Consider the following 12,704-nt stretch of genomic DNA (forward strand, 5'->3'; position numbering starts at 1 on the left):
CCCTCCCTCCCACGCCCAGGCGGCCTGAGCCAGCCCCCTGGGCAGAGCTCACATGCGTGGCTTTCCCACCTGGTCCTGGGTAAACGTCTGTACTTTGGGGTGTCACAGAAATACATTTTTGTGAAAAGTGGAGAAGAGCAGTGTCTTTTTTGTGTGGAGGGGTGGGGTCAGGAGGGGGGCCACGTTCTCTCTGCTCCCCTGTGCCCAGACTCGGTACAGCTGGCAGCCAGCGAGGCCCTGCCAGGGTGGCTCGGTCTGATGGTAGAGACACGTTGGGCACGAAGTTATGACCCATGTGTGATGGGCAGAGAAGGGAGCCCAGGGGCACCTCCTGTGGGCTGGTGGGAGTGGGGGGCAGGGACAGGTTAGCTGGGCCGCAGTGCTTCGGGGAGCAGGAGCCCCTATGGGGCCCGAGACGGCCTGGCGCTCCTAACGCAGCCAGAGAAGCCTCTCAGGAGCGGAAACACGTGTGGGAGGTGAATCCAGGGAGAAGACGAGGCAGGGCCCAAGGGAGGCGCATGGAGACAGAGGGTCCGGCCACGAGAAGGGCCCGGCCGGCAGGACCAGCCTATGGGCTGCAGCAGAGGGAAGAACGAGGGGGCGAGCAGAAGTCACTGGGGCCACATCGCGAGGTGACCACACTCTGGCTTGTCCCAGGGTGACTGGCACAGTGCCCTCGTGCCTCTGGGGTACGCCTTAGGTTGCACCCAATGGGGGAGCCACTGCACAAAGAACAGATCAGGGGAGCCATTCCCACAGGTGCCAGGCGGGTGTGTGCCCAGTGTCCAGAGAAAAAGATTCCCTCCTTGACCAAATTTTAGCCACGCTCCTCAGCCCTCTTCCCAACTCCCAACCAGGCCTCAGCCTTGACCTAGAAAAACCACCACAGGCCCTGAAGCTCCCCCTCCCACATCAAAGAGTTAAACACTAACAGAGCTTCTAAGAGCTCCAGGTTGCAGTCCTAGGATGACCCTAGCCCACCTTAAAGCTCCGGCCTGAGAAAGGTCAAGGCCATTAAAAGACCATCGACCCCACACCCCAGGCTGCCTTAGAGCATTTGCCAAAAAGGCCTTATAATTGTGAGTCCTTCCTCTGTCCCTTTGAAAAGAATTTGTATCTTCGGCAACTGAGGAGTGTCTTTCTCAAGGACTTGAACGCCATTCCTTTGAAATGAATCCTCAGGAAGGATGGGGCCTGTCTCCTAGTCCTGTGAGGACAGAGCCAAACTTGGATTCCTGCCGGCCAGCAGACACAGCGGGCATAATGAGCGTTTACTCACCAGCCCTTCATAACGGTTCACGTCCCTGAGTCTGTCCAAGCCCCCACCAGTTCCCTCTCATTAAATGCCCCGTCATAAATCGCTTCTGGCCTTTTGGCTTAAATCAAATGTAGTGATAGTGTCTGTCTGTCCTTTTTTTTAATTGTGTGCCCACCACCACAATAAAATCATCTTCTGTCACCATATACACTGGCCAGATTATGATCTCTGAATCCATAATAATCTGCTCTCTCGCGCTCTCTCTCTCTCTCTCTCTCTCTCTCTCTCTCTCTCTCTATATATATATATATATATATGCCCAGTGTATGAATTCGTGCATGAGTGGGGTCCAGCCAGCCTGGCCAGGGGAAGGGGACATGGGTGGTTGGCCAGCCTACCTGCTGGTCCAACTCCTCGTCCAGAGGACAATTAGCATATTAGGATATCCTTTTACTATGTAGGATATATACCAAGTGGCCAGATTATTATGTGTTCAGAGATAATAGTAATCTGGCCACTCGGTGTATATGGCGTCCTTTCCCTGTAATATCATACCCACCCCCCACCCCCCACCCCCGTGTCTGTTCTTGTTGGTTTAAAATGCCCGGTCACCTCTGTACAAATGCAAGTGGCACTGAGTTCACACTGGAACCCCTCCCCTAGGACAAGAAGATATTGCTGATTAAAATCTGTCCTTACCACTTTGGTGCCTGACTTGATCTTTGACATCAGTACGTCATTGAGTCATGGAAGCTTCAGGGTTGTTTAAGTGGGTAATGTGCTAGAATTCCTCACTCAGCTAAGTCACACCCCATTGCAGTTATCAAGACTGAGTGGCAAGTAACAGACACGCAGTTCAAACACCAGCCCAGATTAGTCAGAGGTTGGGGGTTGGGGGGCAGGAATTCATTGACTAATGAAACTGGGGAAACTGAGTTAATATCAGCTTCAGGCAAAGCTGGATCTAGGGGCCCAGACAATGTTAAGACTGCCTTTCATACACCCTTTTGGTTCTGCTTATCCCTGTCTCTTTATAAGATGGCCTCACCCTCTCCTGCCACAGTCTCTCTCCACAGAGTGTAGACAGCTGTCAGTTGCTTTACTCTAGTCCTGCCTGAGATCCAAAAGAAGCCTCTTTCTCGGCAGCTTTGCCTTACTCTCATGGAATGATTATAACTGGCCCTGCCAAGTCACATGCCCACCAACGAGGACCAATCACTGGAGACAATCAGACAGGGACGTGCTTGGCTTTCCACAATGACTTCCCACCACTCTCTGGAGTGAGGGACACAGTTCCTTCAGAATCACAGGAGATGGGGAAGAATTAGTTCCCAACAGAAAAAGGAGTGTTGAGCTGACAAAGATAACAGATGTCAGTAGCCCTGGCTGGTTTGGCTCAGTGGATAGAGGATCAGCCTGCGGACTCAAGGGTCCCAGATTTGATTCCGGTCAGGGGCATGTACCTTGGTTGCGATCACATCGGTAGGGGGTGCGCAGGAGGCAGCTGATCGATGTTTCTAACTCTCTGTTCCTCTCCCTCTCTAAAAAATCAATAAAATACATTTTTTTGAAAAAGAAAGAAAGGATCCCTGGGCCCTGGGCCCTGGGCAGATAGCTCACTTGGTCCCTTGGCTAGAGCATCCTCCCCACACTGCAAGGTTATGAGTACGATCCCCATCAGGGTGCGTACAAGAACCAACCGATGAATGCAAAAATAAGTGGAACAACATGCATTCCTCTCCCTTCCTTGCTCTGAAATAAAAAATAATAACAATAAAAGAGGCTCGCTGTAGAAGTTGGAAGGGGCCAATCTAATGGAGAAAGAAGGTGGACACCGGTATCAGTGGGATGTGTGGGTGGAAAGGCAGAGCTGAAGAAGGAAGGCCTGGGGACACAACTGAAGGAGTGTGGGCGGTGAATGATGAAGCCTCGGGTCAGGCGGGCCAGGCTGGCAGGGTGCAGCTGTTGTCTTTCTGTGCTAGACGCTGTTTCCATTAGTGAATCCTCCCCACCATCTAAGGAGGGGACACCATTATCCTCTCTATTATACAGACAAAAAGCAGCTCAGGGTGGTTCAGAAACTCGCCCTCGCTCACACAGACAGGAAGGGGCTGTGCTGGTGTTCCCGAGTCTGACCCAAGCCGGGCCTCCCATAGCCAGAACCTTACAAAACTCCACTTCGATGTAATCCCGTCCGCACTCCCTGACAGTGAATGGCGAGGAGGTGAGAATGTCTCCGCGGAGCCTTTGGTGAAGCCTCAGTCATCACCTCTTTGAACCGGGCACAACTCTGCACCCTGCACTCCCGCACCGGGCCTGGGAGGCTCCGGGGACGGCACGCATGCGCGGGGCCGTGGGGCTGGGGCGGGACGGAGACCGCGGAACCGCACCTGCCGGGCCGGGCGGGGACCGGGGCGCCCGGCCAACGGCTGCGCGCGCGCCGGCCCCGCCCTCAGCCTCTCCAGGCACCTGTTGGCTCGAGGGCCTACCCGGCCGCGGCTTCCACCCAATAGGCAGCCTCCCTGCCCCAACCAGACCCCGCCCACTTCCCACTTCCAGGATTAGCCAATCGCCGGGCACCTGGGCCGCCTCTCCCTCCGAGGGCCCGCCCCTCTGGGCTCTTCTTCCGGGTGGGGCCGGGGGCGAGGCGATGGCGCCGTGGGCGCTCCTCAGCCCCGGCGTCCTGGTGCGGACCGGGCACACGGTGCTGACCTGGGGGATCACGCTGGTGCTCTTCCTGCACGACACCGGTGAGCCGGACCGCGCCGCCCGGACCGCCCGCCCCCGTGGCTCCCCAAACATTTGGGTCTCACTGGGCCCCCCGCCGAAGCCCCAGAGACCCCGGGGTACCGCCCGCCTCCGCCGGCTCCCTTCTGTCATTCCAAGTTTCCGCCTAATTCCTCAATTCTTCCCCGCCAGTCCCCAGTTCCTCCCAGCGTCTTCCTGGTCCCTTCCGGGTGCCCTGTCCACCCCAGAACCCGTGCGATGGCCACCTGATCGATGACCAACTCCAGTCCCCATCTCCCCTGATCTCGGGATCAACCGATACTTTCTGGGAATTGACTCCCAACCTTCCCTCCCCGTGTGATTCGGAGAACCACCTAGATCCGGGGCTGGCATCCCTCCCAGCCCCGTGGCCACGCGCTGCCCAAGTCCAGGCTCCCCATCCTCAGGCGAGAGAGCACCTCACAGGGGAGTGGCCGCTCCTCCATGTCCCCGCCCTTGCTTCTTGCCCTGGGAGCTCTCACTTACCCCACAGACTGCCCCCCTTCCATCCCTCCCTGAGGTCCCCACAGGCGCCTCCAGCACAAGGTCTCACCCTCCCTCCCTCCCTCCCACTCCACCCCCTTGCTCCAGTCTCATCCCCTGGTGTTCTCACTTTCCTCCTAAGACCTTCTCAAGTCTCCTCCACAGTCTTTGCCCTTTATTTTTTAAAATATATTTTTATTGATCATTGATCGGCTGCCCCCTGCACACCCCCTACCGATGGAGTCCACAACCGGGGCGTGTGCCCTTATCAGGAATTGAAACATGACCTCCTGGTTCATAGGTCCATGCTCAACCCCTGAGCCACGCCAGCTGAGCCAGTCTTCTCCCTTTAGCCTAAAAACCTGCTCAGTCTCCCCCCAGAAAGAACCCCCCTTTTTCCTCTGCTCCCTTTTACAACCAGAGTTGTCCACTCCACTGTCTGGCTATCTCACTCCCCTCGCCTCTCAGCCCCTGCCTCTCCCACATCCTCAGTTTCCCTCATTGGTCTGGAGCCTTCCCTGCCCGGGGCTGCCGTCTTGGCCCGTGGCAGCATCTGAGCCTGCCAGTCCCGCCTTCCTGTCCGTCTCATGAGCATCTCAGACCTGCCTGGTCCCCCGTGGTAGAGCCAGAGGCAGGGGCCCTCCTTCACTCCCTAACCCCCTGTCTGTCCATCTCCTCCTCTCCGCTCTGGTCTAGCCACTGCCTCTCCCTGCAGGACAGCCCTCTGCCTCCAGGCTTCCTCTCCGATCACCTTCTCTTCTCTCCACTGGGGAGGTTTCCAGAAGCAGATCTGCCCTGTGACCTTCCCTGGTTCCCTGTCGCCCTCCGGAGGAGAGATGACTGCCTTTTTTTCTTTTTGCTGGCCCTGAATTCCTGTACCTATGCAGGAGACACACCTGACCACCCCTCAAACCCCACCTCCGGGCCTTTGCTCCCCACCTCCACCTGTGCCCGCCCACCACCTTCCCCCACACCGCCTGTCCCCCAGCGGCCTCTCCCTCCGGCCTCTGCAGCTCTGCGGCGATGGGAAGAAGAGGGGGCGCTCCTCCCGCCCCTCACCTTCCTGCTCCTCGTGCTGGCCTCCCTGCTGCTCTATCTGGCCGTGTCACTCATGGACCCCGGCTACGTGAACATCCAGTCCCCAGGTAATGGGGGGGGGGGCCTGAACCCCTCCTCCCACCACAGGGGACCCACAGCCCCAAAACAGTCTCGTGCCAGGTTCTGCGTGAGGGCTTTTCTGGGGCGTCTCAGGGAATCCTCTCACCAGCCCTAGAAACGCTTCTATGGCTCAGAGAGGGAAAGCAACTGGCAAAGGTCACACAGCCTCCCTAGGTCCGGGGCACTCTGCCCCACTCTACCGCCCACATCACACATGGGATGGCCTCCACAACGTGTTCGCCAGCCATCTGCCTCCCAAGGGGACCCCTTCTTACGCCCCGGCCCCCATTTTCAGGAGGAGGCCAAGGAGGAGCAGACGGCCATGGTTCCTCAGGCCATCGCCCTCCGGCGCTGCAGACACTGCATGGTGCTGGTGAGTGGCTCGGGGACTTCCCGGAGGGTCAGGGGTCAAGTGGAGACGGACCTCACCCCCAGGCCCCCTAGGTTCAGGCCCAGCCTCCCACCCTCACCGCTGCCCGCACTGTCGATCTGGAGGGGGAGCCGGTGCTGAGCCCCGCTCTCCGCCCAGCAACCCCTGCGGGCCCGCCACTGCGGTGAGTGCCGCCGCTGCGTCCGCCGCTACGACCACCACTGCCCCTGGATGGAGAACTGCGTGGGGGAGCGGAACCACCCGCTCTTCATGGCCTACCTGGCGCTGCAGCTGGTGGTGCTCCTGTGGGGCCTGCACCTGGCATGGTGGGTCCCGCCCCGCCCTGTGCGGGGGGGGGGGGGGGGGGGGAGCCGCACGTGCCCGCAAGGTGTGCACAGCCGGACACCCTCTCTAGGGGGCCCGGACCCTTTCCCAAGCGGCCTGCCCTCCTGGGCTCCCTGGGGTGCCCCTGCCTTCTCCCTGCTCGGGGCCCCCATCCCTCTGCTGCCCACCCCGCAGGTCCGGCCTCCGCTTCTTCCAGCCCTGGGGGCTGTGGCTGCGGTCCAGCGGGCTCCTGTTCGCCACCTTCCTGCTGCTCGCCCTCTTCTCCATGGTGGCCGGCCTGCTCCTGGCCTCGCACGTCTACCTGGTGGCCAGCAACACCACCACCTGGGAGTTCCTCTCCTCGCACCGCATCGCCTACCTCCGCCAGCGCCCCAGCAACCCCTTCGACCGGGGCCTGGCCCGCAACCTGGCCCACTTCTTCTGCGGGTGGCCCTCGGGGCCCTGGGAGACCCTCCGGGCCGAGGAGGAGGAGGAGGAGGAGGGGGAGGGTGGCGGCCAGGCTGTTTAGGGTTGCAGGAGGCAGAGCCACCATCTTGTGCCTGAAAACGAAGGGCAGGCCCCGAGGGCCTGGGGCTGCTCGCTTCTGCCCGCACCTCCCAGCCTCCGAGCCTCCGAGCAGACTGACCTCCAAGGAGGGAGGGAGGAAGAGGACCTATTTGGGGCCAGGGCACCTGTGCCCGGGACATCCGAAACCTCCACCCACCCTCCAAGCCAGAATCCCTCCAGTGCACAGTTTTATACATTTAATAATCCATAAAGCAAGTCAAGTATAAAAACCAAACCAAACGACTCCTCACCGGGCCACCCTTTCTGTCCACGTCTGGCTGAGCACGGGAGGGTGGGGGGGAGCACAAGGCCAGAGGCTGAGCCGAGCCCCCTCCTCGGGTCCGAAGGGGGATAAATACCAGGCGAGGCCTGGGCCTCCAGGGCAGGGCGCACAGCTGGGCAGACGGGTGGGCAGTGAGGCCCTGAGAGTCCGGGGGACGGGGGCCAGGGACACGGGGAAGGCCCTCAGGGCTGCAGGAACCGCTCTGCCACGAAGTCGAAGTCCGGAAGGCAGCCTGCTGGCGGGCAGTGAGGGGGCCTCGGGGGTCCGGCGGGGTCAGGGCAGGCGGCAAGCCCGTGAACTCGCCCTCGAAGTAGCGCAGATCCGTGGGCCCGCAAAGGGTGGGCGCGAAGGGGGCTGGACGGCGCGGGCCAGCAGAGCCTGCCAGTCAGTGGTCTGGGGACAAGGGCAGAGGTGCCTGAGCTGCCGGCAATGGCAGCCCAGGCGGCGCCCCCTCCCGGCCCGCTGGGCCCCGGCCACTCACCCTGAAGAAAGGCTGTGTCTTAATCTCCTCCGCGTCCTGCTCGCCTGCCCCCAGGCGCTTCTCCGGGCACTTCTGGAGGAGCTGGGCGAGGGCAGGTGCTCACCCAGGGCATGGGCCCCGGGCACTGCCGCCTCCCAGGCCCCCGAGGGAGCTGGGCCCCGGCCCCCAGGAGGGGTGGTGGCTAGAGAGCGGTGAGCCAGGAGCAGCTGCCCGCCCAGCCCTGCACCTGCAGGCAGTTACCTTCTGAATGAGCTCCAGCCCTTGCACCGACAGGAAGCGGGGGTACGGGGCCTCCTCGTTGACGATACAGTCAAACACCTCCTCCTCGGTGTCCCCTGGGAATGGGCACTGCGGGGACGGGGGGCTCAGTGGGGTGCACGGGCCACTCCCAGCCCACCCCGACCTCTAGGCCCCGGCAGCCCAGGCTCGGCACTCACCTCACCCACCAGCATCTCGTACAGCAGCACGCCCAGCCCCCACCAGTCCACGGCCCGGGTGTAGGCCTCCTGGGTCAGCACCTCAGGGGCCAGGAACTCGGGGGTGCCACAGAAGGTGCTGGTCCGGTCCCCAAAGCCAATCCCTGCAGGTCAACAGCCACACCGGCTCAGTGTGTCTGGTCCACAGTGATCTCTGTGGTTGTAAAAACCAACAGCCAACCCTTCTGCCCCCCCCCCGGTACCTAACCCGTGCCAAGCCCTGCGCCCTACTCCGGGAGGTAGGAATGGATTTTACGACGTCGGAAGGAGGAGGCCAGGCTTAGCCAAGCTCACATCCCAAGGCCCTCTCCCAGCTCCGGAGCACAGGCCCTCTCTTCGCAGCTTGTAGGGTTGGGAAAGAAGCCCAGTGTGTCCACTTAGGTCCCTGGAATGCGGACGGGGGGGGGAGGGGGGGGAGATTTCCCGGGAGATGCCCCTGCTGGCCTGGACCGGGTGAGAAGGCTGGGAGGACACAGGCTCCAGGACAGGGACACCCACCTTCCTTACACAGCCCAAAGTCTGCGATCTTCAGGAAACCCTGGGCATCCAGCAGAAGATTATCCAACTTAAGGTCCCTGGGGAGGAGAGGGGGGCAGAGCAAAGGGGCCCTGGACCGGCGCCCAGGCGAAAGACGGCACCCGCTCCCTCGCACTCCCCCAGCACCTCAGGGAGGAGTTACCTGTAAATGATCTTCTTCTCGTGCAGGAACTGCAGCCCCAGGACCACACAGGCCAGGTAGAACCTGGAGGGAGTCAGGGGAAGCTTAGGCCCAGGACTGGGGGGTGGGGGGAGGGCAGGGAGGCACAGGATGACCATGGCCTGGGACCCCTGAATGAGGGCAAGCAGTTGGGACAAGCCTCATGCGGGGGTGGGGCTCCGCCGGACAGCAGCCCAAGGTCGTCCCAAGTTTGCTGCCAGCCCGCAGCCTACTCTTCCTGAGGACCATGGTCTCCTTGGCCCTCCTCCTCCCGGCAGCCTGCAGGCCCGTTTTCCAAACGAGGATCTGAGCCCCCAGGTGAGGGAAGTGCCCAGGGTCACAGCTAGGGGCAGAGCTGATGTGAGCCCAACTTCAGGGCGCACTCTGGTGGACAAGAAATGACTGCAGCCGCCTGGCACTGCTCACCGGCAGTTCATAAATGCCATGCTTCTCCGTGGAGCAAGCCTGACAGTTCTCTCAAACCCGATTCCTCGCTACACAAATGCGGGCTCAAGGCCCCCAAGTGCTGTGAGAGCTGATGACCAGGATTCGAACCAAGCCTCCCTGGCTCCCTGCTCCGGGCTGACGGGTGGAGGGAGGCCGGTCCAGGAACCTGGTCGGCCTGTGGAAGAGGCAGACGAGAGGCATGGAAACGCACCGGGCCTGGGGCTCAGGGAAAACGTCCTCGTGGATCTGCATCATGAGGTCGCCCCCCGGAGCAAACTCGGTCACGAAGCAGGCGTGGCTGGGGGTCTGGAAGCAGGCCAGGAGGGACAGCAGGAAGGGGTGCCCCGTGCGGCCCACGGCCTCCAGGATCCGCTTCTCGCAGTACAGGCTGCAGGGGAGGGTGTGGGTTCAGAGGGAAGGAGCCCTCCCCTGGCTGTGCCCTGCCAGTCCAAGTGCCAGGCAGCTACACAGAGCTGGTTTCTGTGTACCAGGGGCTCAGGGGGCCATTTCACCTGCACAACCACCACTGTCCCATTTTACAGATGAGAAAACTGAGGTGCAGAGGTAAGAGAGGCCCTGAACAAGGGCCTATCATTAATTGCAGGTGCTTAAAAAAAAAACAAAATACACAAAAACCCAGGCCTGGCTGGCCCCAGGTCACCACTTCAAAGCCCAGAGTGTCGGGCTGCCCTCCGGTGCCAGCAGCCCAGGCCAGCCGTCTGGAGCCCGCTGCAGGGCCGGGGGCCCGCGGCATCACCACACACCTCTCTATCTCGTCCCGGCTCAGCACCTCATGCTTCTTCAGCGCTTTGATGGCGTAGTATTTCCCCGTGCCCTTGAACTGCACCAGGAGGACCTGGGGACAGAGGAGGGCTGGGCTCCAGGGGGCAGTACCGGGTTAGGATCACAGCGTCCTCCCAGCTAACGCTCCGAGGGCCGCCCACCCTCACGGCACCCACCTTCCCGAAGTGTCCCCGGCCCAGCACAGCCAAGCAGCGGAAGTCCTGAAGCCGTGGGGGTTTCCTGTGAGAGAGGGGCACAGGCAGCCCCCGGGCCAAGGGCTGGGCCTCCACCAACCCTTCAGTGCCCAACGCTGGCCTGGCGCCACCTATGGGGCTGGCAGGCCAGGGGCTCAGGCGCAGCAGCCGGAGGCTGGCATACAGCTGGGCTCAATGATGTCGATTTAGCCCTAACCGGTTTTGGCTCAGTGGATAGAGCCTCGGCCTGCGGACTTGAAAGGTCCCGGGTTCGATTCCGGTCAAGGGCATGTACCTTGGTTGCGGGCACATCCTCAGTAGGAGGTGTGCAGGAGGCAGCTGATCGATGTTTGTCTCTCGTGGGTGTTTCTAACTCTCTATCCCTCTCCCTTTTTATCTGTAAAAATCAATAAAATATATTTTAAAAAAAAATAATAATGTTGTTTCAGAACGAGAACCTGAGAGCGAGCTGTGAGCGCCCAGGAGCCGAGGGGAGGGGTGATGACCGAGGGGACACGCAGGCACTAGAGTGAGTGGATAACGTCTCCAACAAGAAGGTGAACTGTCGCGGTACCTGGTCGCGGGGGCTGGCGGGGGTGACCCCAGTCGAGTCCTGGGCTCCATGTGGGGGCGTTTGGTGCGCTGTGAGGGAGAGGGGCTCAGGGCAGCGCAGCAGGCAGAGCTTCCTCCCTCCCTCCCTCCGGCTCCGCCACCCCAGCCCAGCAGCCCCCAGGCTACCGGCCCCCTCACGGCGTCTCCTCCAGGGCTGGCTCCCGGGGAAGGTAGAGGCGTGGGGCTTGGGTGGGGGCCTCATCTCTTCTCCCAAGGGGTCTTCTTGGGTGGGAGACTACTGTGGGGGAGGGAGCAGACATGGTGGGCACAGGCAGACAGAACAGCGGGGGGGGGGGGTGGAGACAGTGATGCTGGGGGGGGCAGGAGTCTGGGGGGTGAGGTGGCAGCTTCTCACCTGGGCGAGGCAGGGCTGGAGGCCCCCCGCGGTGTGGCCGGGGTCCGGGGGCACCCTTTGGGAGGGCTGACGGTGCTGGGGGAGCTGCAGGGGGGCAGCAGGTTCATGACCAGGCGCCCCCAGGCTGCATGCTGAGTTCATCTGCGAAGCCCGCAGGAAGTCCTGGCCTGGGGCAAAAGGGAGGCTCAGTCCGGGGCCCCTGACGCCCCAGCCCCCCTCCCACAGGCACAGCCGTCCTGGCCATACCCCTGCGTTTAGAGAAAATGCGGTTTCTGCCTCTGCAGCCGGGCCTCCTCTCAATGACGGGGTCACAGAAGGTTACCTGCGGGTCACAGGAGGTTACCTGAAGCCCAGTCCCCTCCCACCCCCGCCTTGCCATGGGCACCCCCGCCTCCAGGATCCAGCCTGAGCCCCAGTGGCAACGATGCAGAGCCAGGAGGGATCCGAGAGGCAGAGTCAACATCCTCGTGGGCAGCAGCAGGGAAACTGAGGCCAGAGGAGGGAGGCACTTGTCTAGAGTCACCCTGAAGCAGGCAGTCAGGACAGGACACAGGCCTCGGGCTCCGTGTGGGCCTCGGGACGGCCTGGGAGCCTTCCTCCCTCCGGGCCTCACTGCCCACTCCTCCGAGGGGGCCGGGAGCCCCCGTGATCGGAAGGCAGGGGTCGGGGGCAACCTGGGCAAAGAGCAGCCCCTGGGGCAGCAGGCTGAGCGTGAGCTGGTGGCACGCGTTGTCCAGGAAGTCCTCCAGCCGCAGGAAGGCCACGGCGCACAGCTGCCGCCAGTCCGCCAGCGCAACCCCGACCTCCAGCTCCCGGCCTGCAGCGGAGAGCCGGGTGAAGATGGCCGCCCCCCCCCCCCGCCCCCCGCGCCCCCACGCCACCCCGGCTCCCCGGGGCCGGCCTCACCCGCTCCAGGGGGATGACAAAGGTCTGGTCCCAGCACTGCCGGGCCACCGGGCCCCAGCCCGTCTGCCCACCACGCGATTGTCCACCTTCAGCACGGCCAGCGCCTCGCCTGCAGGGCCAGAGCCAGGGTTCAGGGAAGGCCAGGAGTGGGGGTCCTTGGCTGCCCGCCCCCCCATGGCTCCCTGCAGCCCCTTACTCACTGGCCAGCTCGCCTCTGTGCCCCGCTGCTGCCTGGCTCTGCCCCGAAGCCAGCCCTGCCGAGGGGCTCCTGGCCAGCGCGGTCACCGGGGACCGGCCGGGCACCCGCTGTCAGCAGCTGCTCACAGCCAGGAGGTGGACCTGCAGGGTCCCTGTGGGGAGCCGGAGGGGGGGGGTTGGGGGATGGGAAAGCATGGTCAGGTGCCATCCTCCCACTGCCAGCCCCAGTGACCCCTGGACCCCAGGGACACTGCCTTCCCATAGGAATGGCTGAACCCAGAGCCGCCACACGGGCCACCCTCCAGGCAGACCGGCTGGCTCTCCTCCTGAGCGCTGTCCATGTGTT

At 62.3% G+C, this 12,704-nt stretch overlaps 2 protein-coding genes and 1 long non-coding RNA gene across 3 annotated transcripts; 1 reads left to right on the forward strand and 2 right to left on the reverse strand.

The window, feature by feature from the left end:
- Positions 1-3,853: 3,853 nt before the first annotated feature.
- On the forward strand, positions 3,854-7,043 carry LOC118706701 (palmitoyltransferase ZDHHC12-like). The gene is made up of 5 exons (XM_036416257.2): positions 3,854-4,008; positions 5,521-5,647; positions 5,957-6,038; positions 6,195-6,361; positions 6,555-7,043. Exons 1-5 carry the CDS (start codon positions 3,909-3,911, stop codon positions 6,886-6,888), a joined length of 810 nt encoding a protein of 269 aa, XP_036272150.1. The 5' UTR covers positions 3,854-3,908; the 3' UTR covers positions 6,889-7,043.
- Positions 7,044-7,108: 65 nt separating this feature from the next.
- LOC118706644 (serine/threonine-protein kinase N3-like) lies at positions 7,109-10,940 on the reverse strand. The gene is given in 12 exon segments (XM_036416095.2): positions 7,109-7,200; positions 7,286-7,557; positions 7,560-7,602; positions 7,691-7,771; positions 7,931-8,038; positions 8,128-8,270; positions 8,665-8,741; positions 8,846-8,908; positions 9,522-9,698; positions 10,075-10,166; positions 10,270-10,333; positions 10,862-10,940. Coding segments are annotated over 12 exon segments (1,197 nt in total). The 5' UTR covers positions 10,912-10,940; the 3' UTR covers positions 7,109-7,173.
- A 594-nt stretch (positions 10,941-11,534) lies between these two features.
- Positions 11,535-12,375, reverse strand: LOC123651433. Its single transcript, XR_006740150.1, has 3 exons — positions 12,361-12,375; positions 11,929-12,269; positions 11,535-11,576 (listed from the first exon to the last, which is right to left on the reverse strand). It is a non-coding gene; the product is annotated as an uncharacterized LOC123651433 (long non-coding RNA).
- Positions 12,376-12,704: the final 329 nt, after the last annotated feature.

Source organism: Pipistrellus kuhlii, unplaced genomic scaffold, assembly GCF_014108245.1.
Source record: "Pipistrellus kuhlii isolate mPipKuh1 unplaced genomic scaffold, mPipKuh1.p scaffold_m20_p_53, whole genome shotgun sequence".
NCBI lineage: Eukaryota > Metazoa > Chordata > Mammalia > Chiroptera > Vespertilionidae > Pipistrellus > Pipistrellus kuhlii.

Coding starts and splice junctions, on each gene's coding strand:
- LOC118706701 (XM_036416257.2), top strand. CDS start 3,909: ATGGCGCCGTGGGCGCTCCTCAGCCCCGGCGTCCTGGTGCGGACCGGG. Junction 6,039..6,194: donor GCAGACACTGCATGGTGCTG/GTGAGTGGCTCG, acceptor CTCTCCGCCCAG/CAACCCCTGCGGGCCCGCCA. Junction 6,362..6,554: donor TGGGGCCTGCACCTGGCATG/GTGGGTCCCGCC, acceptor CCCACCCCGCAG/GTCCGGCCTCCGCTTCTTCC.